This window comes from Oncorhynchus masou, chromosome 17, assembly GCF_036934945.1.
Source record: "Oncorhynchus masou masou isolate Uvic2021 chromosome 17, UVic_Omas_1.1, whole genome shotgun sequence".
NCBI lineage: Eukaryota > Metazoa > Chordata > Actinopteri > Salmoniformes > Salmonidae > Oncorhynchus > Oncorhynchus masou.
The window spans coordinates 25,051,528-25,079,361 of NC_088228.1; the positions used below are offsets into that span (position 1 = coordinate 25,051,528).

The 27,834-nt window shown below is 41.3% G+C and overlaps 1 protein-coding gene across 3 annotated transcripts in view; it reads right to left on the reverse strand.

Moving 5' to 3' along the window:
- LOC135558757 (solute carrier family 12 member 7-like) overlaps positions 1–27,834 on the reverse strand; it is a 76,886-nt gene that overhangs the window by 36,404 nt on the left and 12,648 nt on the right. For all 3 annotated transcript variants that reach the window (XM_064992850.1, XM_064992849.1, XM_064992848.1), the window contains exons 2-3: positions 810–904; positions 462–593 (exon numbers count right to left, since the gene is read on the reverse strand). In XM_064992850.1, coding sequence (XP_064848922.1) covers positions 462–593; positions 810–904 — 227 coding nt within the window. The remainder of the gene's footprint in view (positions 1–461; positions 594–809; positions 905–27,834) is intronic.

A 27,834-nucleotide genomic window follows, 5' to 3' on the forward strand; every position in this document is an offset into this window, starting at 1 on the left:
CTTTGTCTCCAAAACCTCCCTCCCCAAGCCAATCAGATCTCCAGCAGGGAGATGTGCTGGAGTAATTGTCAGGGGACAGAGGCATGGTTTCTGTGGCCTTGCGGTGGTGCTCTGACGCTGAAGAGCAACAGTAGGGGTATTTCTTTGGATGGGATTGGTAGCAACGGCTAGAAGGATGTGAAGGCAGCTATTAAAGAAGTTTGCTCAAGGCCTGGCATCAGTTATAAGAAAAATAAGCCTGAGAGAACCCAGCCTGTGGTCACAAGAATGCTGCTTTATAGTCTCAAATTCTCAGAGGAGCTGCTGAATAGCCATCACGCTCACCAACCAAGGTTGGCTTGCACGATAATAGAGCATTTTTAAGAGTTAATTGATTGAGAGTTAATACAATGTCTGTCTTCTACTGTACCTCTTTAGCAAGGTCTCAAACAAAGTACCCACTGGGATGACAACGGTCATACCTTGACTGCAATCTTTGTGACCCCATCCTCATTCTCATATTCCTCGTGCTCAGTGACGCCCTGGGTGAGGTTAGTGTAGTTGGCCAGCTTGTTGAGGAGAGAGGACACCATGGGGTTGCTCTCAATCTCTTCCTGTCAATAAGGACACGACAACATTGAAATCAGGACACCATGGCATTGAAGACATCCAAGTATACAACAAACAAGCACAACACATGTTTCAATGATATGTAGTCTACAACAAGATAATCCAGGTAAGCATTTAGCTCCCACTTTAGATTAAGTGGCATAAAATGTATGTGGTAATTAATTACATTATAATATCAAAAGCATTGACATGTGGTATACCTCAAAGAGAGCCATGTTCTTGCCATCGTAGTAGTTTCCTCGGTCATGGTCAGTGTTGTTGATGAAAGGGCTGCTCTCTCTGGGAGTGTTATCTCCTGGGAGACAACAGAAAACGTGATAGCGTAAGATAAAACAAACCTCTACAGTACAATGGGAAAAACGGGATACCCAAACACGCTTCAGCCAGCTTAAACAAAAAAGGGGAATCAAGTGCTCGACGAAGGGACTTGAAAATCCAAAAAAAAACATTCCTTATCCCAGGATACTTCAACTGGTGATTAAGACGGAGAATAAAGAGAAAGGAGCATTCTGTTTCTGCATAAATCTTATAGGTTTATTGATGAGACAAACAAAAATAGGCTTACGTTTCGGCATGAATCACCTTCATCAGAGCCTTGAGTAGGAAAAGGGTTGGAGTCACCAATATACCCTTGCATTGGAGTGTCCCACTGGTCATGTCAATCAAACATGTCAATAAATGTCAACACTGTCAGGAGTAGCAACTAAACAGGTTATTCATACAAGAGTATGAACATCATTCATTATAAATATTCACTTACCTTTGATGATCTTCATCAGAATGCACTCCCAGGAATCCCAGTTCCACGTTGAATGTTAGTTTTGTTCGATAATGTTCATCATTTTTGTCCAAAGAGCTACTTTTGTTAGCACATTTGGTAAACAAATCCAAAGTCATGAGGCGTGTTCCCTAGTTGCAGACGAAATGTCAAAGAGTTCCGTTACAGTCCGTAGACACATGTCAAACGATGTATGGAATCAATCTTTAGGATGTTAACATAAAACTTCAATAATATTCCAACCGAAGAATTCCTTTGTCTTCAGAAAAGTAAAGGAACGCAGCTACCTCTCATGTGAAATGCGCGTGACCAATGCGTGACTGCTGGCAGACCAGGAATGAGACTCATTCCTCTCTCATTCGGTCCCACTTCACAGTAGAATCCTCAAACAAGTTTCTAAAGACGGCTGACATCTAGTGGAAGCCTTAGGAAGTGCAACATAACCAATATCCCACTGTGTATTCAATAGGGGCTGGGTTGAAAATCGACCAACCTCAGATTTCCCACTTCCTGTTTGGATTTCTTCTCATGTTTTTGCCTGTCATATGAGTTCTGTTATACTCACAGACATCATTCGAACAGTTTTAGAAACTTCAGTGTTTTCGATCCAATACTACTAATAATATGCACATTCCAGTAGCAGGCAGCTTAATTTGGGCACACTTTTCATCCAAATTTCCCAATACTGCCCCCTACCCCAAAGTAGTAAGAAACAAACAAACAACTGGCCACACAAATGGGCCTCAGGATCTCATCACGGTATTTCTGTGCATTCAAATTGCCGTCAATAAAATGCAGTTGTGTTCGCTGTCCTTAGCTTATGCCTGCCCATACCATAGCCCCACTGCCACCATGGGGCACTCTGTTCAAAACATTGACATCAGCAAACTGCTTGCCCACAAAACTACATACAAATGCTCTGCAGTTGTGAGGTCATTTGGATGTACTGCCAAATCCTCTAAAACGATGTTGGAGGCAGCTTATGGTAGAGCAATAAACATTCAATTCTCAGGCAACAGCTCTGGTGGACATTCCTGCAGTCAGCATGCCAATTGCACACTCCCTCAAAACCTGAGACATCTGTGGCATTGTGCTGTGTGACAAAACTGCACATTTTACAGTCGTCTTTTATTGTACCCAGCACAAGGTGCACTGGTGTAGTGATTAGGGCTGACCCCAATTAGTCGACTGGGTGATTGTTTGGTTGTTAGGCTGTTGGTCGACCGAGATTGTTGCTGCTCGACTAAAACAAATATATATTTGCGCCCATCTCAGTGAACTAATCCCTTGTGGAAGACTAAACTAAAAGCCAATTTAAGCTTGATCGGAAAATGTGTTTGGAGCCTCCATATGGGGAGTGTGACACAATTGCGGAGGCTCCAGAGGCATGCAGAGGCCAAATCGAGCTACATACCGCATCGATATGCGCTTTCCAAATTTTGAAACAACGCACAGGCCTCTGTATAGCTCCGCATTGACATGATTGGTTGACTGTAGGTGGAGGCGGTACATCCTGTAGAAAACACAAACTCACTTCCTTGACAAAAGCTCTGCAAATATGAATGCCCTGACTTCTGCTGAGGCCGTATCACCGTAAATGCTGCATGGTCAATGCAGACGTCGGATTGACCATGCGCCCAGATGCACTTCTCTCTCCAGAATGCGCTCTCTCCCACCAATTTGTGCACATTCATTGTTTCATAACTTTGTGTTAATTGTTCACATTTGATTGTTAGTGTTATTTCAATTCTCCATTACATATCACCAGTAGTATATTTACTGTTCATTCCTAATCTGCAATGTTGGTTACTTTGGTTACAGTCATTTCTGTTCATGCATTCAATATTATTATTCTATGACTCCAGTTATCATTTTAGGAGTGGATCAATTGTAGCATAGGTTGTGCACTCTGGAAAATGTTGCGAGAAACAAGCTTTGGTTCATTTCACTCCATTTATGAGTTGTCAATTTCGCGAATTGTCTTTTGTTTGAGTGCTCCTGTTAATGTTGAATAAGGACGCACACGCACCGAAGTAGGCCGAAAGGCTACATGGCCTGCGCGCAAATGTAGACATACAGTGAGAAAGTATTCAGACCCCTTGACTTTTTCCACATTTTGTTACGTTACAGCCTTTTTCTAAAACTGATTTCATCAATCTTAACAATCCTAACCTAGCCCACGTCTGCTATGTGGATTTCAAAGGAAGATAGCAAAAAGGCCATATGCAACATTTCTCTTTCAATACCACAAAACCCGTAGGGTTAAAACTTGCAAAAGTACTCTACTACCCACACAGACAGTGTGGTGAAGAAGGCGCAACAGCGCCTCTTCAACCTCAGGAGGCTAAAGAAATTTGGCTCGTCACCTAAAACACTGACAAACTTTTACAGATGCACAATTTAAAAGCATCCTATAGAGCTGTATCTCCGCCTGGTATGGCAACTGTACCACCTGCAAACGCAAGGCTCTCTAGTGGGTGGTGCAGTCTGCCCAACGCGTCACCAGGGGCACACTGCCTAACCTCCAGGACATCTACAGTACCCGATGTCACAGGAAGGCCAAAAAGATCATCAAGAACATCAACACTTGAGCCACTGCCTGTTCACCCCGCTATCATCCAGAAGGCGAGGTCAGTGCAGGTACATCAAAGCTGGGACCGAGAGACTGAAAAACAGCTTCTATCTCAAGGTCATCCGACTGTTAAATTCTGTTAAATAGCCATCACAAGCACATTAAAGGCTGCTGCCTATAGGCATAGACCAGATATCACTGGCCATTTTAAGGAACGGAACACTAGTCACTTTAATAATGTTCACATATTTTGCATTACTCATCTCATAGGTATATACTGTATTCTATACATCTTAGTCCGTTCCGCTCTGACATCGCTCGTCCATTGTATATAGTCTTAATTCATTCATACTTAGATGTGTGTATTGGGTATATGTTGTGTTATTTGTTAGATATCTCTGCACTGTCGGAGCTAGAAGCACAGGCATGTTGCTACACCCACAATAACATGTTAATCACTTGTATGTGACCAATAAAATTGGATTTGATTTACTAGAGGATGTGAACAAGAGATTCAGTGGCATTCACTTTGAGACGCTTTACGGTGTCGCCACCACGCTCAATGCTAGGTACAAGGACCTCTACTTCGATGCAGATAAGAAACGGGGTTTACGTGAAATGTTAGACACAGCTGGACAAGATGAAAACGGACAGTGACAGTGCGTACCGAGGAAGAGGACCCACGACATAAGAGGCCATGGACAAGCAGAGCTGAAACTTCACTGCTAGACATGTATAATGAAATCCTGGTTGAGAATGAAACGACTGAACAAATGCACAACTAAACAGCACAGAAAGTAAGTGAAAGAAATAGGTTTTGATTGTGTTTTACAGGTAATGGGGATATATGTAAATGCCAAACAAAAATCATTTTTGGGTCAGCGTGTGTGATTTTCAACTATTTAACTGTACTAGAATGTTTAAAAAAAGGTAGCTAAAATTTTAAATATTGGTTATCGGTATCAGGTTTTTTTTGACAAGGAAAATATTGGATATCGGTATTGGCCCAGAATTTCATATCAGTGCATCCCTAACAGAAATACATAATTTACATAAATAATCAGACCCTTTGCGATGAGACTCGAAATTGAGCTCAGGTGCATCCTGTTTCCATTGATCATCCTTGAGATTTTTCTACAACTTGGAGTCCACCTGTGGTAAATTCAATTGATTGTACAGGATTTGGAAAGGCACACACCTGTCTATTTAACCTCTTGAATCTATAGGGGCGCTATTTCATTATTGGATTTTTAAAAAAGTGCCCGTTTTAAGCGCAATATTTTGTCACAAAAAGATGCTCGACTATGCATATAATTGACAGCTTTGGAAAGAAAACACTCTGACGTTTCCAAAACTGCAAAGATATTATCTGTGAGTGCCCCAGAACTGATGCTACAGGCAAAACCAAGATGAAACTTCAAACAGGAAATGAGCAGGATTTTTGAGGCTCTGTTTTTCATTGTCTCCTTATATGGCTGTGAATGCGCAAGGAATGAGCCTGCACGAGCTATTGTTTCCCCAAGGTGTCTGCAGCATTGTGACGTATTTGTAGGCATATCATTGAAAGATTGACCATAAGAGACCACATTTACCAGGTGTCCGCCCGGTGTCCGCCCGGTGTCCTGCGCCGAAATTGGTGCGCAAACCTCAGCTGCAAGTATTTTTCCATGGGATTCAGAGAAGAAAGCAGGCTTCCACAAACGATATATCAATGAAGAGATATGTGAAAAAAACCTTGAGGATTGATTCTAAACAGCGTTTGCCGTGTTTCAGTCGATATTATGGAGTTAATTTGGAAAAAAGTTTGCCGTTTTGATGAATGCATTTGTTTTTTTTTGGTACCCAAATGTGATGTACAAAACGGAGCGATTTCTCCTACACAAAGAATCTTTCAGGAAAAACTGAACATTTGCTATGTAACTGAGAGTCTCCTCATTGAAAACATCCAAAGTTCTTCAAAGGCAAATGATTTTTATTTGAATCCTTTTCTGGTTTTTGTACAAATGTTGCCCGCTAAATGCTATGCTAAATGCTACGCTAGCTATCAATACTCTTACACAAATGCTTGTTTTGCTATGGTTGAAAAGCATATTTTGAAAATCTGAGATGACAGTGTTGTTAAGAAAAGGCTAAGCTTGAGAGATAGCATATTTATTTCATTTCATATGCGATTTTCATAAATAGTTAACATTACGTTATGCTAATGAGCTTGAGGCTATAACTGGATACAGGTTTTTTTTCATAGCCAAACGTGAACAAAACGGAGCGATTTCTCCTACACAAAGAATCTTTCAGGAAAAACTGAACATTTGCTATGTAATTGAGAGTCTCCTCATTGAAAACATCCGAAGTTATTCAAAGGTAAATGATTTTATTTGAATGATTTTCTTGTTTTTGTGAAAATGTTGCTGGCTGAATTCTAGGCTTATAGCTATGCTAGCTATCAATACTCTTCAACCATAGCTAAACAAGCATTTTTGTAAAAGCATATTTTGAAAATCTGAGATGACAGTGTTGTTAACAAAAGTCTAAGCTTGAGCAAATATATTTATTTCATTTGCGATTTTCATGAATAGTTAACGTTGCGTTATGCTAATGAGCTTGAGGCTATAAATAGGATCCCGGATCCGGGATCACTCGACGCAAAACATTAAGGTCCCACCATTGACAGTACATGCCAGAGCAAAAACCAAGGCATGAGGTCAAAGGAATTGTCCGTAGAGCACCAAGACAGGATTGTGTTGAGGCACAGATCTGGGGGAAGGGTACCAAAACATTTCTGCAGCATTGAAGGTTCCCAAGAACACAGCGGCCTCCATCATTCTTAAATGGAAGAAGTTTGGAACCACCAAGACTCTTCACAGAGCTGGCCGCCCAGCCAAACTGAGCAATCAGGGGAGAAGGGCCTTGGTCAGGGAGGTGACCAAGAACCCGATGGTCACTCTGACAGAGCCCTAGAGCCCACCTCCTCTGTGGAGATGGGAGAACCCTCCAGAAGAACAATCATCTCTGCAGCACTCCACCAATCAGGCCTTTGTGGTTGAGTGGCCAGACAGAAACCACTCCTCAGTAAAAGGCACATGACAGCCTGCTTGGAGTTTGCCAAAAGGCACCTAAAGACTCTCAGACCATGAGAAACAAGATTCTCTGGTTTGATGAAACCAAGATTTAACTCGGGCATAATACTGTCTTTCAGCGGCAGGGACTGGGAGAGCGCTCAGGAACTGGGTTGAAGGTTCCCCTTCCAACAGGACAACTACCCTAAGTACACAGCCAAGACAATATAGGAATGGCTTTGGGACAAGTCTCTGAATGTCTTTGAGTGGCCCAGCCAGAGCACAGACTTGAACCCGATCAAACATCTCTGGAGAGAACTGAAAATAGCTGTGCAGCAACGCACAGGATCTGCAGAGAAGAATGGGAGAAACTCCCCAAATACAGGCGTGACTTGCTTGCAGCGGCATACGCAAGAAGACTCGAGGCTGTAATCGCTGCCAATGGTGCTTCAACAAAGTACTGAGTGAAGGGTCTGAATAATTATGTAAATGTAATATTTCCATTTTGTATTTTTAATAAATGTGCTAAAATGTCTAAAAATCTGTTTTTGCTTTGTCATTATGGGGTATTGTGTGTAGATTGATGAGGGAAAAAAACAATAACACATTTTAGAAAAAGGCTGTAACGTACTTTTTTGGGGGAAAAGTCAATGGGTTCGAATACACTGTATAAATGTGCCCATTTGGGGATCACATGGTATTTCTGATTGGCATAATGCATCACTACTAATGCGGAGATTCTCAAAGTAATGTTGTTTTCTTCACCTCAAACACCAAGCAAACATAGTCTGTTTTTACATCCATTGAGAATTACAATAGTTCCTCAATAGATTTGAAAAATCTTTCCAGCGTTTCCACCTTTCGATAACCACTCAGCGTGAAAGGGAAAAATGTCACACTCTGATCCAGTGGAAACGTTTTAAAATAGGCCTACCTGATTACTTATCAGTGCTTGACTTGAACTGAAATGGGTTTTGGATGCTGGTACTGTTTATATTTGGGTGCAGGAGCTCCACAATACTATATTCTATAAAGAGGAACAGGAGCTCAAGTAGAAGAACATTTGTGGTGCCGGTACTCAGCTACAGTGAGCTCCTGCCCAAGTCAAGCACGGCTTCTTATTTAATTGATTTATTTCACCTTTATTTAACCAGGTAGGCAAGTTAAAAACACGTTCTCATTTACAACTGCGACCAGGCCAAGATAAAGCAAAGCATTTCGACACATATAGCACAGAGTTACACATGGAGTAAAACAAACATACAGTCAATAATACAGTAGAAAAATAAGTCTATATACGATGTGAGCAAATGGAGGTAAAGGCAATAAATAGGCTATGGTGGCAAAGTAAATACAATATAGCAATTAAAACACTGGAATGGTAGATTTGACAGTAGAAGAGTGTGCAAAGTAGAAATACTGGGGTGCAAAGGAGCAAAATAAATAAATACAGTAGGGGAAGAGGTAGTTGTTTGGGCTATTTATAGATGGGCTATGTACAGGTGCAGTGATCTGTGAGCTGCTCTGACAGCTGGTGCTTAAAGCTAGTGAGGGAGATAAGTGTCTCCAGTTTCAGAGATTTTTGTAGTTCGTTTCAGTCAATGGCAGCAGAGAACTGGAAGGAGAGGCGGCCAAAGGAGGAATTGGCTTTGGGGGTGACAAGTGAGATACAGTGGGGCAAAAAAGTATTTAGTCAGCCACCAATTGTTCACCCACTTAAAAAGCTGAGAGAGGCCTGTAATGTTGATCATAGGTACACTTCAACTATGACAGACAAAATGAGAAAAAAATAATCCAGAAAATCAAATTGTAGGAATTTTAATTAATTTATTAGTAAATCATGATGGAAAATAAGTATTTGGTCACCTACAAACAAGCACGATTTCTGGCTCTCACAGACCTGTAACTTCTTCTTTAACCTCTTGAAACTCTGGGGGCGCTATTTCATTTTTGGATGAAAAACGTTCCCGTTTTAAACAAGATATTTTGTCACAAAAAGATGCTCGACTATGCATATAATTGATAACTTTGGAAAGGAAACACTCTGAATTTTCCAGAACTGCAAAGATATTGTCTGTGGGTGCCCTAGAACGGGAGCTACAGGCAAAACCAAGATGAAACGGCAACCAGGAAATCAGCAGGATTTTTGAGGCTCCGTTTTCCATTGTCTCCTTATATGGCTGTGAATGCGAGAGGAATGAGCCTGCCCTATCTATCGTTTCCCCAAGGTGTCTGCAGCATTGTGACATATTTGTAGGCATATCATTGGAAGATTGACCATAAGAGACTACATTTTCCAGGTGTCCGCCCGGTGTCCTCCGTCGAAATTGGTGCGTCATTTTCAGCTGCTGGTATTTTTCCATGCGATTCTGAGGGGAAAGCAGGCTTCCATGAACTGCATATCAATGAAGAGATATGTGAAAAAACACCTTGAGGATTGATTCTAAACAACGTTTGCCATGTTTCGGTCGATATTATGGAGTTAATTCGGAAAAAGTTTGACGTTTTGGCGACTGAATTTTCGGTTCGTTTCGGTAGCCAAATGTGATGTACAAAACGGAGCGATTTCTCCTACACAAAGATTCTTTCAGGAAAAACTGAACATTTGCTATGTAACTGAGAGTCTCCTCATTGAAAACATCCGAAGCTCTTCAAAGGTAAATGATTTTATTTATTTGGTTATCTGGTTTTTGTGAAAATGTTGCGTGCTAAATGCTACGCAAAATGCTAAGCTAGCTTGCAATACTCTTACACAAATTATTGATTTGCTATGGTTCAAAAGCATATTTTGAAAATCTGAGATGACAGTCTTGTTAAGAAATGGCTAAGCTTGAGAGCAGGCGCAGTATTTTCATTTTATTTGCGATTTTCAGAAATCGTTAACGTTGCGTTATGCTAATGAGCCTGAGGCTTTATTCACGATCCCGGATCCGGGATGGGGAGTATCAAGAGGTTTTAAGAGGCTCCCCTGTCCTCAACTCGTTGCCTGTATTAATGGCACCTGTTTGAACTTGTTATCAGTATACAAGACACCTGCCCACAACCTCAAACAGTCACACTCCAAACTCCACTATGGCCAAGACCAAAGAGCTGTCAAAGGACACCAGAAACAAAATTGTAGACCTGCACCCAGCTGGGAAGACTGAATCTGCAATAGGTAAGCAGCTTGGTTTGAAGAAATCAACAGTGGGAGCAATTATTTGGAAATGGAAGACATACAAGACCACTGATAATCTCCCTCGATCTGGGGCTCCACACAAGATCTCACCCCGTGGGGTCAAAATGATCACAAGAACGGTGAGCAAAAATCCCAGAACCACACGGGGGGACCTAGTGAATGACCTGCAGAGAGCTGGGACCAAAGTAACAAAGCCTACCATCAGTAACACACTACGCCGCCAGGGACTCAAATCCTGCAGTGCCAGACATGTCCCCCTGCTTAAGCCAGTACATGTCCAGGCCCGTCTGAAGTTGGCTAAAGAGCATTTGGATGATCCAGAAGAAGATTGGGAGAATGTAGTGAAGCCACGCAACAACTACACCACACCAGTCAGCTCGGGTGATCCAATCTTGCAGCCTTACAGTTAACTAGTCCAACGCAATAACGACCTGCCTCTCTCTCGTTACACTCCACAAGGAGACTGCATGTTACGCGAATGCAGTAAGCCAAGGTAAGTTGCTAGCTAGCATTAGGTTATTGACTTGTTTATTGTTTACTCCATGTGTAACTCTGTGTTGTCTGTTCACACTGCTATGCTTTATCTTGACCAGTTCGCAGTTGCAAGTTGCAACTTGTTCTCAACTAGCCTACCTGGTTAAATAAAGGTGAAATTATGATATTACTAGATATTATCTAGCGTGTCCTGCGTTGCATATAATCTGACTGAGCATACAAGTATCTGACTGAGTGGTGGTAGGCAGAAGCAGGCGCATAAACATTCATTCAAACAGCACTTTCGTGCGTTTTGCCAGCAGCTCTTCGTTGTGCGTCCGAGCATTGCGCTGTTTATGACTTCAAGCCTATCAACCCCCGAGATGAGGCTGGTGTAACTGAAGTGAAATGGCTAGCTAGTTAGCGCGCGCTAATAGCGTTTCAAACGCATACAATGTTCAGCTGCGCACTCTGATGTATCCACTCTGATTTTTTACATAGTTGGCAAAGGCAATAGAAGTTACTTTTTAGGTCAACATCATTTTCATTTAGATCTAGATCGAATTATGATTGACCACATGACAATGATTGAGGCATGAAGACGTTACTATAAATTAAATTAAAGTTTTACGAAAATGAGCATATGCAAATTAGAACTGGCATGCAGATAAATTGGCATTCCAAAGTTGCCAATTCCTTTTGTAGCCTATAACCGGAAATGTCTGGAGAATAATGGCAGAATCTGCTAAAGCCAGCAGGAGCAGGAATGGAATAGTTGGGTCAGGTTGTTTTTTTTAAAATTCTGATTATCTAGGTCTCTGGCGCCCTCTTATTTCATCAAACCTTAAGCTTAAAGAATCAGACTAACTCAATGCATATAGTTGATTTTTATTAGAAACCCAGTGTGTGACTGTATATGGAAAAATACACATTCAAAAATGTAGACCAATGGATTGGTCGAAAGAACAGACAACTTTTGGTTTACTAAGATTTTTTTTATAGTCGGGGTCAGCCCTATTAATGATAATACGGTTTAATTAGCTTCCTGATATGCCACACATTTCAGGTTGATGGATTATCTTGGCAAAGGAGAAATACTCACTAACAAGGATATAAACAAATTTGTGCACAAATTCTGAGAAACTTTTTGTGCATATGGAATATTTCTGGGATCTTTTATTTCGGCTAAGTAAACATTGGACCAACACTTTGTGTTGCGTTCATATTTTGTAGCTGTAAAACTGCACATATTTCCTCTACGCCCCATGGCAAAATGAGTAGAATTGCATGAAATTAGTTAAATGTTCTCTCTGCCCCATGGCGAAATGTGTAAAATTACAACAAACTTGCTTTAGAATGACAATATTTTATCTTTGCCCCATAGCAAAATGTGCAGACTTGCAGGAAATGAACTACAAAAATTCAGAAAATAAAGATAATCGCTGACACGAGAGGGGCCGCTAAAATATTTTGCTTGCAAGGGGTGGATGGATGCAGGTAAGCAGACCCACGAGCCACTGTGGCTTCTCATCGTGATTGCCCCGATCAAAGTTAGATAGCGGGAGAGGGTTTCTAGGCCTCTTGCATAGGGGATGTTTGTATAAAGAATTTGAACATCCATAGTTACAAGTATGTCATTAGATTCAACTTTGACATTCTCAAGGATCTTTAGCACATCAGTGGTGTCCCCATGAATGCTGGGAGGGGAGGAACCAACTTTTTTATGGAAAATAAATAAATAGATATATAAAAAATTAGGATAGGGGTTCCGTGAGGCTATCATTTGACTATATGCCTCAGAGGAGGGTCAGACAGTTTTAGGTAGGCCATAGTAAACTGCATATCGGTGAGGAGTGATGAGGAAATCTCTCATTTTCAGTAATCCAATCATGAACTAAAGCACTTAATATATGCATCAATGTTACGCTCAATACGATCTGTAGGGTTTGCACGTAAGGGGACATTTAATTTTCTATTGTTCAGATGACTCATAATGGCCATGTGATACTGTTCATAACTGTGCCACAACAGTGCCACCCTTATCAGCAGGGCAAACTACAAGATTACAGTGATTTTTGTAGACCTTTGAGTGCTACAACCTCTTCTGCAATGAGGTTACCTTTAGAGTATTTATGCTTACTGGCAACTTCTCTAAGGTCATTTTCAACCAGTGACTCAGATTAAAGATAGCCTTTTCACCAGACTTCTTTTTGAAAGGGTTAGGAATTCTCACTCTGATTGGTTTCAATATCAGTATTCACCTGATTTCAAAAAACAGTGTCACTGACTCAAACCAGAGGTGAACAAATGCTTAAATGCAGTTGTCTAAAGAATCTGAACGTTTGTCTTTTGAATCACAATGGATTTCCTGGGAGTTGTTTTCCACTTGACCAAAGTACTTAACATTTTCAGTCATACGTGTCTTAGGAAACAACCCATATTCCGTTATTCACTTTGCCCTGCTACAGATCAATAAATCAGAGTTTTGTTGATTGTCATTGCCATGTGTCCTGAGGGGTTTTGTGCCTTTGTCTGTGCTACGAAGGCTGAAAAAGCAGCACTGTCTGTAACCTTCAGGACCTCAGATGACCTTCACCTCTCAGATTACCATATGTACTCAGTTCTGCTCCAGTGTGTCAGCACCAGCGGTGCCTTTGAAGACTTCTGTGGCTGTTAACACCGACAGACGTTTCACTGTTTAACTGCCAAAGAGCTGATCTCTGTTTAAATAATCTGATATGAAATCAGGAATAGAACAACAGCAGCATTACACACTAGAGAATTCACTCGCCTGTAGCTGAGTAAATGTTATGACAGGCAACCTGCTGGTAGCACGCACAAAGCTACTGGAATCAGAGCAATCAATGCCATCATATGCACCAGATGAGGGTGCTGATGACACTGGTCAATGAGACACTAAGGTCTGCACTGTAGACATCCTGTACAGTTTGATAATCAAAAAGTCAAACTACCTTGAAACAACTTTCTCTTTGAAATAATGTTATTTTCCCATGATTGCTCCCCCAACTGGCTAAGACGAGAGGTGCTCACCAGTGCTTTGTCATACTACTAAGGAAATTGCGTCTAATGTCATCATAATGAACCATCTAATTATAAAGTGCATCCTAGTATTCAAAACTAAGAGCAGACACTGTTCCATAAAGGAGTTTCGCAATGATGCCATTTATCATCACAATGTATGATCCATTTACATTACCTTTTAAATTAGATGTGGTGCTACATCCCAAGAGAGTTTCAATGAAGAGCACCATTTCTCAATCATTGGATTCTCTTCATTCCTTTGCAAGCCATAGTTAGTTTGCCCTACAATAGTCTACCACAGTCGCAGTCTCTAACAACATAAGTTTGGCAAAGCGAGACTAACACACTACAGACAAGAGACACCCAGCCTATTGTAAAATGTGCTGGCTGAGGAAAGCACGGCAGTTTTCTGAAGAGAAGACAAGGGCAGTGGTAGAACCATCTATCACCATGTACTGGCAGTATGCTCTGTTCATTACACACACACACACACAGGGAATCAGTTGTATCAGACTACAGCGATACATTAGACAATGGGGATCTGACACTGTATAGAGAAGAGAGGTGGACAGGTTCAGGTTCATGCATTCAATCTGGGAGCTAATCCTCGTGATTTACATTAGTTCCATTGACAGTGATGAACAGCACTGATCACTTAAGTGAATAACTTCAAGGTAAGAATCTCAGAAACTAGGAATACCTGAACTCCTATGTACACAAAATAAATACAAAAAACGTGGCTGATTTAACATACATTTTCAATATTTAAAGTCCCCTAAACGTTTACCAAATGCCGAAAAATCCCTCCCCAGAATGACACAATCTCATCAAGTAGTTTGCTAACAAGGAACTACAGTAAGTGAAGCATTGCAACCTATGATAATACATGACAATGAGATCTACTTATAACTAGTTAAGCCTCCACAGTGGAAGATTCATAAGCTGCCTAACACACCTGAGCCTAAAGGTAAGATGCACAGACAGAGATATGAAATCCCTATATTTAACCCTGGGTACTCCCAGCACCACAGATTAACGACGACAATACACAAGGACAGACAACACATATCTGTACATGCAGTAAGTACATCATGATGGCTTAACCATCACTTCCACAACAAGAGAAACAGCTGTGGTAATGAGCAAAAGACTTACTACAGACCAGACGAATGTGTAAATATGTCTATCCTGATTATTTCCTAACGGTTCATCACACAGAAGAGCTCACCTGATTGTCGTGAACCCTCCCCATGCTCCATGCTAGGGGGGAGGTAATGCTGGAGTCCCACAACTCTCTTCCAGTATGCTACTGCAAACCACAGTAGAGTTACAGACCTCAGTCTGCTCTGTCTAGTCCCACTTTCATGGAGTTGACTTGAATCGGTGTAACACAGCGCTATATGAATATCTGCCTATCTGTTCTGCAATAGGGAGCTTGGCAGCTTTGGTTCAGGTAGTAGACAGGCAGGTATATATGTCTGCAGTGCCCTGGGAATCAGCTGCTCCAGCCCAGTGAGTTGTGGACATCCCTACTCTGTCCTGTTACCGTCCTGTCCTGTCCAGTCTGGGCACTCTGTCGGCGGCAGTAGAGCAGCATCAGCACTTGAGCTCCTGACCCCTCATCCGCACACTGGAGGGAGGGGTAGAGGGTGCAGCTTTAAAGCTGCAATATGTAACTTTTGGGGCGACCCATAGAAATGCGTGTTATGGATCTGTCATTCTCACTGAGAGCAAGTCTAAGAAGCAGTAGATCTGTTCAATATGCACTATTGCTATGCTTCGCGTTCTTAAGATTTCTTTTTGCGTCTAACTTTCAGGTTTGTACACCAGCTTCAAACAGCTGAAAATACAATATTTTTGGAAAATGTATTTCACAGCGATTTAGATGGTACAATGATTCTATACACTATAGTTGCGTGTTTTGTGTCAAACTGAAATTAGGCGAACTATTAGAATTTTAGCAGCCAGGAAATGGTGGAGCGATTTCTGCATTGAGCATCATTAAGTTATTGAAGGTGAGCTACTGCGCCTGTCTGCGCCCTGAAACACAGATTAATGAGCTTACAGTGCATTCCCATACACACACACACACATTAGCTTACCATTGTAACCTAGTATGCAGCTTGCAAAAATTCTCAAACATGTCCAGAACAAATTCAAGGAAACGTACAGTATTCTACAAGGACATGAGTGCCTGGAACTCCCTTACATCTCAAATGGCGCAAGTGAAAAGCAAACCTGGTTCCAAAAAACAAATAAATCAACACCTCACGGCACAACTCCCCCATGTGACCTACTTGTTGTGTGTATGTACTGACATGTGTACAGAACTGAGTTACAGTTCATATAAGGACATCAGTCAATTGAAATAAATGCATTAGGACCTAATCTATGGATTTCACATGACTGGGAATACAGATATGCATCTTTTGTACACAGATAGCAGTGTGGATCAGAAAGCCAGTCAGTTTCTGCTGTGACCACCATTTGCCTCCTGCAGTGCGACACATCTCCTTTGCATAGAGTTAGTTGTGGCCTGTGGAACGTTGTCCCAGTCCTATTTGTAACTTTTGTATTGATTTTAGCCCTTTGTTCTCCCAATTTCAATTACGATCTTGTCTCATGGCTGCAACTCCAACGGACTCGGGAGAGGCGAAGGTTGAGTCATGCGTCCTCCGAAACATGACCCGCAAAACCGCACTTCTTAACATCCACCCGCTTAACCCGGAGGCAAGCCACACACCAATGTGTCGGAGGAAACACCGTTCAACGGACAACCAACGTCAGCCTGCAGGCGCCCGAGCCACCACAAGGAGGCAACAGAGCGTGATGAGCCAAGTAAAGTGGAGGCTGCTGAGGGGAGAACGGCTCATAATGATGGCCGGAACAGAGCAAATGGAAAACCATGCTTTTGATGAAATTGATACCATTCCACTCTAGTCATTACCACAAGCCCATTCTCCCCAATTAAGGTGCATTATCATGCTGAAACATGAAGAGATGGTGGCGGCTGAATGGCACGACAATGGGTCTCATGACGAGATCCTCTCTGTACATTCAAATAGCCATCGATAAAATGCAATTGTGTTCGCTGTCTGTAGCTTATGTCTGCCCATACTATATCCCTACCGCCACAAAGAGGCATTCTGTTCACAACGTTGACATCAGCAAACCGCTCGCCCACATGACGCCATATACATGGTCTGCGGTTGTGAGGCCGGTTGGACGTACTGCCAATTTCTATAAAACAACATGGTAGAGAAATAAACATTCTCGCAACAGCTCTCGTGGACAGTCCTGCAGTCGGCATGCCAATTGCTTGCCAAAAACTTGAGACATCTGTGGCATTGTGTTGTGTGACAAAAATGTACATTTTATTATCTCCAGCACTAGATGCACCTGTGGTATGATCATTCTGTTTAATCAGCTTCCTGATACTTCACACCTGCCAAGTGGATGGATTATCATGGCAAAGGAGAAACAAATTTGTGCACAAAATTTGAGCGCAATAACCTTTTGGCCATATTGAAAATGTCTAGGATCTTTCATTTCAGCTCATGAAAAATGGGACCAACACTTCACATGTTGCGTTTAATATTTTTGTTCAGTGCCAGTCAAAAAGTTTGGACACTCACTCAGTCAACGGTTTTTCTGAATTTTTAATATTTTCTACATTAAGGAATAATAGTGAAGAAATCCAAACCATGAAATAACACATGGAATAATGTAGTACCCAACAAAAAGTGTTCAACAAATCTAAATATATTTTAGATTCTTCAAAGTAGCAACCCTTTGCCTTGATGACAGCTTTGCACACTCTTGGCACTCTGGAATGCTTTTTCAACATTCTTGAAGGAGATACCGCTTATGCTGAACACTTGTTGGCTGCTTTTCCTTCTCTCTGCAGTGCAACTCATCCCAAACCATCTCAATTGGGATGAGGTCGGGTGATTGTGGAGGCCAGGGCATCTGATGCAGCACTCCACCCATCTTCTTATTGTTCAAATAGCCCTTACATAGCCTGGAGGTGTGTTTTGGGTCATTGTCCTGTTGAAAAACAGTCCCACTAAGTGCAAACCAGATGGGATGGTGTATCGCTGCAGAATGCTGTGGTAGCCATGAAGGCTATTTGTGCCTTGAGAGTCACCAGCAAAGCACCCCCACCCAATGCTGTGGTAGCCATGAAGGCTATGTGTGCCTTGAGAGTCACCAGCAAAGCACCCCCACACCATCACACCTCTTCCTCCATGCTTCACGTGGGAACCACACATGCAGAGATCATCCATTCACCTTCTGTGCGTCACAAAGACACGGCAGTTGGAACCAAAAATCTCAAATTTGGAGTCATCAGACCAAAGACAGATTACCACCAGTCTAATGTCCATTGCTTGTGTTTCTTGGCCAAAGCAAGTCTCTTCATCTTATTGGCGTCCTTTAGTAGTGGTTTCCCTGCAGCAAATCGACCATGAAGGCCTGATTCATGCAGTCACCACTGAACAGTTGATGTTGAGATGTGTGTGTTACTTGAACTCTGTGAAGCATTTATTTGGGCTGCACTTTCTGAGGCTGGTAACTCTGCTGCAGAGGATAAGTTCATTAGCGGTAACTCTGGGTCTTCCTTTCCTGTGACGGTCCTCATGAGAGCCAGTTTATTCATACGCTTGATGGTTTTTGCGACTGCACTTGAATAAATGTTCAAAGTTCTTAAAGTTCTGCAATGACTGACCTTCATGTCTTAAAGTAATGGAATGTTGTTTCACTTTGCTTATTTGAGCTGTTCTTACCATAATATGGTTTTGGTCTTTTACCAAATAGGGCTATCTTCTGTATCCCACCACTACCTTGTCACAACACAACTGACTGGCTCAAAGGAAATTCCACAAATTAACTATTAACAAGGTACACCTGTTAATTGAAATGCATCCCAGGTTACAACCTCATGAAATCGGTTGAAAGAATGCCAAGAGTGTGCAAAGCTGTCATCAAGGCAAAGGGTGGCTACTTTGAAGAATCTCAAATATAAATATATTTTGATTTAACACTTTTTATTGGTTCTTACATGATTCCATGTGTTATTTCATAGTTTTGATGTCTTCACTACTATTCCACAATGTAGAAAACAGTAAAAATAAAGAAAAACCCTGGTACTATGTGTAACTGATAGATGCAAACACACACAAGCACCACATGTTAATGTTTTTTAATTTATGCATGTAAATTGCAAAGTCTGTCTAATGTATTTTTTGTTATGTGTCGAATCCCAGGAAAAATTGCTGTCGCCATTGTTGTCGGGTAATGGGGTTCCTAATATAATCCTAGAGTCTTGTGCATTTTTTACATTTAACAGCTCAAGGGGAAATAATTATGGAGTAACAGAGAGATGACATTAAGGAATATTCCGTCCCTATCCCATTCCTCTGGGAAGTAAAACGTGCCATCCACCTCAAACCAAACAGCGAAGTCAAACTGCTGAGTTGTTGTCTGGCATCAAAATAACATGGACCTGAATGGCCTCTGACGGTGACATTGAAAGGTCTGCCTTGGTGATAAGTAGCACATCTGATGTCATATTTCACAGCACACTATTAGATTGGGTACTACTTATGTTTCAATATAAAGCTTTATCCCACACTATTCCATGCTATGTAGAGCCTTGCCACAAGATGTCCCTGTTTCACAAGAGCTCTAATTCAAGCATTCAGAATGAATGCATTCAGAATGAGCATTCAGAATGCTTTTTGAACAATCTTTACAGACAGCTTGATCAGACAGTTACAGACAAACTTCTTCCATTAACCAACAACTTGTACTAAACTATCCATGAATAAATAGTGGCTGAAAAAGTCAGGGAGAGTGAGCACTTGTGACGATATGGACTGCAGTCAGCCAGCACCATTACTTGGGCTTCTCATTCTCAAAGGTGTATTTCTCCTCTTAGCTGATAATTCTCAATTCCATGATATGTACATCATATCTCAATGGAGATGAGTGGCAATAAGATTTGGGGGGAGTGTACCTCAGACTACATTGTGTTGGTATCAGTCAATTCTTTAATACGTACCTTGTACCAATGTTTGTCCTGCGTAACATATTTATTTTCTTTAGGTGTTACAATCTGTTTTTGATAAAAAATACTGCATTCTATGCTCCTTATGTGTTTAAAAAATGGCTCCCTTGGCGGAGGTCGCAAGAAAAAAATAACGTCTTTACACAGGACAACCATACAGTAGGTACAAAGTACACAAAAGAACGGACATTTTTACAAGTATCGACTGATACCAACTCAATGTAGTGGGAGGTAGTCTACACTCCACCAAAACTCATTGGCACTCAACTCCATTGAGTTGAGAATAATCAGCTATTCTCCTCTAGGCCCATTAATAACCAATTCATGGACTAAACCATTTGTGCTTAAAATGAATGACTTTTCAATTGATTATTTATCTGTCTGTATTCTTTAGGGTGTGTAACATCTACAAATGCAAGTCCTACTATGTATAGACAATCCATAGTCCACTTGTCTGGCCCTGGCCCTGCAGCATTGTGAGTAAGACAATTAAACAGGTCAACATCCACATCGCCTACGGAGAGCGTGATCGCACAGTTGTCCGAAACAGCTAGTGCGCTTGGAAGATAGAATTATGGTCAGATTTCCCAAATTGAGTGAGAGGGAGAGCTTTGTACGCATCTCTGTGTGTGGAGTAAAGGTGGTCTAGAGTCCCCCCCCCCCCCTCTGTTTGCACATTTAACATGCTGGTAGAGATTTGGTAGAACGGATTTGAGTTTCCCTGCATAAAAGTCCCCAGCCACTAGGAGCACAGCCTCTGGATGAGTGTTATACTGTTTGCTTATAGCCGTATACAGCTCATTGAGTGCGGTCTTCGTGCCAGCATCGGTCTGCGGTGGTATATAGACAGCTATGAAAAATATAGAAGTAAACTCTCTTGGTAAATAGTGTGGTTTACAGCTTATCATAACATACTCTACCCCAGGCGAGCAAAACCTCGAGAATTCCTTAGATTTTTTTGCAGCAGCTGGTGTTTACAAATTTACATAAGACAAAAAGCATAAAACCTGCCAGCTGTTTGTTAATCATGTTGTCGTTCAGCCACGACTCGGTGAAACATAAGATATTACGGTTAATATGTGATCGTAGTTGTCTATTATACTATCTATTAATTGAATGTTGACTAATAGGACCGATGGAAAAGGTAGATTACCCTCTCTGCGACGGATCCTTACAAGGCACCCGGACCTTCGTCCATGATATCTCCATCTTTTCCTCCTGCAAATGACTGGGATGAGGGCCAGGTCGGGCAGCCGAAGTAAATCCTTCCCATCTGACTTGTTTAACCTCGGTGTTAGGGGGCAGTATTTTCCTTTTTGGAAAAAAAATTCCCGTTTTCAACGGGATATTTTGTCAGGAAAAGATGCTAGAACATGCATATAATTGACAGCTTTGGATGGAAAACACTCTAACGTTTCCAAAACTGTAAAGATATTTTCTGTGAGTATAACAGAACTGATGTTGCAGGCAAAAGCCTGAGAAAAATCCAATCCGGAAGTGCCCCAGGTTTTGAAAGCTCTGCGTTCCAATGACTCCCTATTCAGCTGTGAATGTACCGTCAACGAGCTTACGCTTTCTACGTATTCCCCAAGGTGTCTACAGCATTGTGACGTAGTTTCTTCTGTTGAAGAATAGCCATAGGCGGTCACATTGCGTAAGTGGTCACATGGTGGCTCCGAGAGAGATTCTCGCGTAAAATACAGAGGTCGCCATTATTCCAATCGGTCCTAGTGAAAAACAAATTGTCCCAACGGATATATTATCGAATAGATATTAGAAAAACACCTTGAGGATTGATTCTAAACAACATTTGCCATGTTTGTCGATGTTATGGAGCTAATTTGGAATATTGTGTTGACCGCAATTTCGGGCGATTTCTCAGCCAAACTTGAAGAACAAACGGAGCTATTTCGCCTACAAAAATAATCTTTTGGGGAAAAAAATTAACTTTGGCTGTCTACCTGGGAGTGAAAACATCCGAAGTTCATCAAAGGTAAACAATTTAATTTGATTGCTTTTCTGATTTCCGTGACAAGGTTGCCTGCTGCTAGCAAGGCATAATGCTATGCTAGGCTATGATAAACTTACACAAATGCTTGTCTAGCGTTGGCTGTAAAGCATATTTTGAAAATCTGAGATGACAGGGTGATTAACAAAAGGCTAAGCTGTATTCCAATATATTTCACTAGTGATTTTCATGAATAGGAATATTTTCTAGGAAGATTTATGTCCATCACAGGATGGGGTGTCACTACAGGTTAAGAAGAATTCCTCCAGTATGGGGTGAGTAATGGCTGCCCTGATATCAAGAAGCTATTTTCAGTCATAAGACACGGTGGCAGAAACATTATGTACGAAACAAGTTACAAATAACACAAAAAAACACACAATAGCACAATTCGTTACGGAATAATAAAACGACAGCCATCTCCTTCGGCACCATTATTATGATGAATGAGCTTCTTCGGCTATACATAGCCTCTCTTTTCCAGATGAGCCTGTGCGCAATCCGCTATTCCTCTTCTCTTGGAGTCCCAAAAGCCTATTTAGATAACTGTCTGCTGCTACTACGAAAATGAGAAATCTGTTGTTGAGGACGTTTGCTAGGAAGCCATCAATGTGCATGATATCTAACAAAGTGCAGTGAGGGTAGGAAAAAAATATGAAACGTGGATAATAAAAACTAATTTTTCAAATCCTCCTAGAGGTTCATCAAGATCAGATTTTCTATTTCTTTACACCGTTAGAAAGAGCAGATTCTAAGGTTTCTACAAGCAGCTACACATACTTGTATTTTTTTATATATTTTTTTTAAATCAGGGCATGGGCTCCTTTTGAAAAAATATCACTTTTTGCACGCATAACATGGGTTCCACATAGGGTGGGACGGTATCCAGAATTCTCTTATCCTAGATTTACAGTATTACCAGCTTAGTACACAAGGGTACACAAGGGGGTGCCAAAAAACAACAACATTGGGAATCTATTACCATAATGCTAACAAAATTAGGACAAGCAATAGAGAATTTCCATGGAGGATGCTAGCTAATTAAATATGCTAATGATAGCAAATTAAAATAAATGAATTGCAGGACAAGACAGGCAATCCAGCTTGTAAAGTTTTACATATACAGTGCCTTCGGAAAGTATTCAGACCCCTTGACATTTTCCACACTTTGTTAGGTTACAGCCTTATTCAAAAATGTATGACAATGATGAGGGGGGAGGGGAACCATCTACAAACAATACCCCATAAATATTTACAAAGCAGATAAAGGAAATGTTTTGCTAATTTATTAAACATAAAAAAGTATTCAGACCCTTTACTAAGTACTTTGTTGAAGCACCTTTGGCAGTCTCCTTGGGTATAACGCTACATGCTTGGCAAACCTGTATTTTGGGAATTTCTCCCATTCTTCTCTGCAGATCCTCTCAAGCTCTGTCAGGTTAGATGGGGAGCGTTGCTGCATAGATATTTTCAGGTCTCTCCAGATGTTCGATCAGGTTCATCCCCACATCATGATGCTGCCACCACCATGCTTCAACGTAGGGATTGTGCCAGGTTTCCTCCAGATATGATGCTTGAAATTCAGGCTAAAGAGTTCAATCTTGGTTTCATCAGACCAGAGATGACCATCAGACCATCTTGTTTCTCATGGTCAGAGTCCTTTAGGTGCCTTTTGGCAAACTCCAAGTGGGCTATCATGTGCCTTTTACTGAGGAGTGGCTTCTGTCTGGCCACTCTAGCATAAAGGCCTGATTGGTGGAGTGCTGCAGAGATGTTTGTCCTTCTTGAAGATTCTCCCATCTCCACAGCGGAACTCTGGAGCTCTGTCAGTGACCATCGGTTTCTTGGTCACCTCCCTTACCAAGGCCCTCCCCCAATTGCTCAGGTTGGCCGGGGAGCCAGCTCTTGGAAGAGTCTTGGTGGTTCCAAACTTCTTCCATTTAAGAATGATGGAGGCCACTGTGTTCTTGGGGACCTTCAATGCTGCAGACATTTTTTGTTACCCTTCCCCAGATCTGTGCCTCGACACAACCCTGTCTCCGAGCTCTACAGACAATTCCTTCGACCTCATGGCTTGGTTTTTGCTCTGACATGCACATGTCAACAGTGGGACCTTATAGACAGGTGTGTGCCTTTCCAAATCATGTCCAATCAATTGAAAACCTATTTTCACTTTATCATTATTGGGTATTATGTGTAGAATGCTGAGGGTGTATTTTTTTATTCATTATAGAATAAGGTTGCAACGCAACAAAATGTGGAAAACGTCAATGGGTCTGAATACTTTCTGAAGACAATGCATAGTCAAGAGCTACCGAATGTCATTTTTACTGAGTTTGGACATTTACAAGCGAAAGTGATTGAGATACATTGGGCAAATGAACAAGTGTTGACACAGGCTTGTCTGAAGGAAGAACAGTACTGGCTCTGGAGCAGCATGTGTACACACCGTGTCTGTGTGAAGTCTGGTGTCACTAAGGCATTGGGCCTCCCTGCTTTGCTCAGGAGAAGATGGGGGGGAGCAGACAGGCAGAGAACAGAGAGGAGAAAAAACAAGGATCAAGCTGCAGTGGCAGCAGTACAGATAACTCATCCAAAATGCTTCTCAAACACGGCAGAAAGCTCTTCACAATATAATGCACTGTTACATTATTAATTCAGCCACATACTTAGATAACTAGCAAGATAAACTTAGGGGTCACATTAACACAGCATTCTTTGTTTTTCACGCATTAAAAAAATATTCAAACACATGTAAAAAATGTCTTGCTGCGTTTTATAAATACAGATCTAAAATGCTTCTCATTGTAATTTCAGCTCGGCATCAGAAACATTTTATGCTTCAGTTGCACTTCTCTACTTGGATGAGAATTCACAAACTGGCACTGTATCAGCAGACCGGTTAATTCTCGACAATGCAACAATAAGAAATAAGAAAATATAAGAATATGAACACTTTGCCTGTTACTAGGCATAAATAATGTACATGCTGTTGTGAACTGTCCCATTCCGCTCAGGCATTTAACCATCTTCAATTAATTCACAGTAGCCTACAATGACGCAAGTCATTTCTGTTTCATTCACGCATATTAAAAAAGAACACACAAGCAACACTGACATTCCCTGCTCTGACATAGTTGACGATGGTATCATGTAACACCATGCAAAAGACTATAATATCATAACAACTATGTTCAATTACTGTAAACAAGATGATGAATATCCAACCTGGGGTCACTCAGAAAAAAATACTGTTTGTCATCAACCCAGAAGGAGAAGGTAAAACAAAATTAGAGCACCATTGTCATGAAAGGCTATGCTAATTACAGTAGCATTGAACATTAAATGCCATCACATGCATATGCATACAGCATGGCACGGCAGAGGACTCTGTGTTAGGGCTCTGTTTGGTGCTCTTATTGTAATAGGCAGTGACGAAGTTGAATGCCCTGAGGGTAGACTTATTGAGAAAGACAGTAGGCCAGGCCTACACATTCTTAACAAGCTTGCGGATGGGTTGGGCGTTGGCCTGTGGTACTCTGAACAGGATTTCAACAGTCTCATGAGTCACCGTGTTGAAGTCAATCTCCACAGAATAAGGAGAAATGATCTACAGTTAGGTTGTGCAGACTGCGGAAACAACAGATCTTGCTTAAATTAATAGGAGAATCACATTGTAAACAAACTGAGGTTAGCCTGAATGTAACCACATGGGCCCCTGGGTCTTCTCTCTATCTCTAGGAACACAGACACAAAACAGATCTGCACAACAGATTGTAATCTCATCCTAGTCCCAAGGGAGGGAAGTCTGACCTTGTATTGCTTCTGCCAATGGGGGAGGTAGTTTTCAGGAAACAATGAAGCAAAGTTAAGTCAAAATGATAAGCATGCAGCCCACCATGATAGTGTTGCTCAAATTTGGTCATCCTATATGTCAAAACAGCAAGTAAGCCTAACTCTACCTCATTCATAAACAATTATGAATGACAGTGCTAACTATCGTTTCTCACACTGCCTCAGACTCTGGCTCATTGAATGAAATTAACAGAGAATCCACTATTTATAAAAATATCTGTCGCCAGTGTTTTGCAGAAGGGGCACACTGACTGGACCAGGCAAAGAGTACCCCCCCTATTCTCCCTAGTAAGTGGTTCCGCCCAAGGTGCATGGAGCAAAGAGATGCCTAGGGAGGACGTTAGATACTGTAGTCCAGTGCAGTGGTTCTCTAACTGGGGGTCTCAAACATTTTGTGGGGGTCGAGAGTATGAAACTGAATGGTAAAAATATATTTTTCGTACATATTTTAATAAGCTACATATACCATTTATATTTGATATGTATACCTTTGCCTATTTGAACGGGTAACTAACATAGGCCTACGGTATTGTACCATGAGATTCGAACCACTCCTTTTAGGGGACCAAAAAGTTTGATAACCACTGCTTTGGTATGGGCCGTATCTTCAGTGGAGGAGAGAGTGTAGAGCAGTGGTCACCAACCTTTGAGTCAAGATCACGGAGTCAAAATTCAAGCCAAAAAATAAATAAAAATGTAAGCCTATGCAACATTAAAAACAGTACTGTAGCAATAAGGTTTGTGCAGTAGGCTATAGGACCAATACATTATCACCACATATGGACTTTGCTTGAATTGCCCTACCAATGCATTGTTGTTCTGACATTTGAGATAGGCTATATGACCACACAATAGATTTGTTGTTGTATTACTTGTGAGGCACAGCTGTGTGAGCATACATTTAAAATATTAGCTTTTTATTTGACTGGGCTCATGATGGTCTCAGTGGAGGGAGAGAGCAGCAGGCTGAGGGTCCACCTCTCAGCATCCCTCCACTCTCCCTTTCCTCCACTGACACTGACCAAAAAGGGACACAGTCTTCCAGTTGATGGTTAAACTCGAGTCTCACCACATTATTTCTGCCTCATGCACAAATTCATGTTGTTACTCCTATGAACAGAGAAAGTGACATTTTCCTTGATATTAGAAAAGACCCAAGTCGTTAATATTTACAACAACGCAAGCCTATAGATACACGTTCCTAGTCATTCATTACAGCTGCAGTGCTTGTTGTAGCGTGAGTGGAAGAAGGAAAAACACACATTTTATGGCTTATATAGCCTAGGTGTTGAATAAAAAAAGTGTTAATCTCACAATATTAACTTTGCTGTAGCTTTTATTTGTTTACGCCTGCTATGATACTACAGACAAATCAGAGCAGTCCGATTGGCCAGTGGTAGACCTATAGTGCACTTGATTCAGGACTGCCGGGAAGGCGGATTTGTACTTTCAGACACATGAAATGGTTTTAAAGTCAGAACACTTAGACCTACTCAGCACACAGGGCAGCTTGTATCGGGATCACCTACCGCAAACAGCAGGAGACAAATTTTAAAAAACTGCAATGTAAAGGCTTTGTTGTTGGAGGGTTTTTTACCCAAAAAATTGGTGATTGACTAGAAATGCCCTGAAGATCAACCGATCGGTTGGTGACCACTGGTGTAGAGTGACACAGTCTTTGATTTGATTTTAACTGCGGGTAACGGGAAGGACTAGCAGGAGGTATTTTTGGAAATTAATTTGATCAAGCTATGTAGCCTATTAATTCCTTCTTGATGAATAAATAAAACAAAAAATGTTTTGTTGTTTCTCTGTAATACTAGCCACCAATGTTCATTTCACATCCGTTGAGTGCAAACTCATATGTCGGGGAAATTCTTTGCAACTTCCACACTGAGGCTGTACCTGCTTTATGTTAGTTTTATCAGTGACCAAGTAGGCTCCTGTGGCTATTTGATCATAACGTAGGCCTATAAGAGTGGCCTACCATCAAAAACAAAGGATAAACTGCATCCCATAACATCTTAACATGGAAATAGCTGATCTGTCATTCAGTAGCAGTCAATGTGTGGTGTTCAATGTAGGCCTATAAAAAAAACATGCAGGGCATGACATTAACCTGTTTATCCACGTGTCCTTCAGACACAGAAGTGACTGAAAATGGTGTTGTGTTGTTTAATGCAAGAAACCACTTT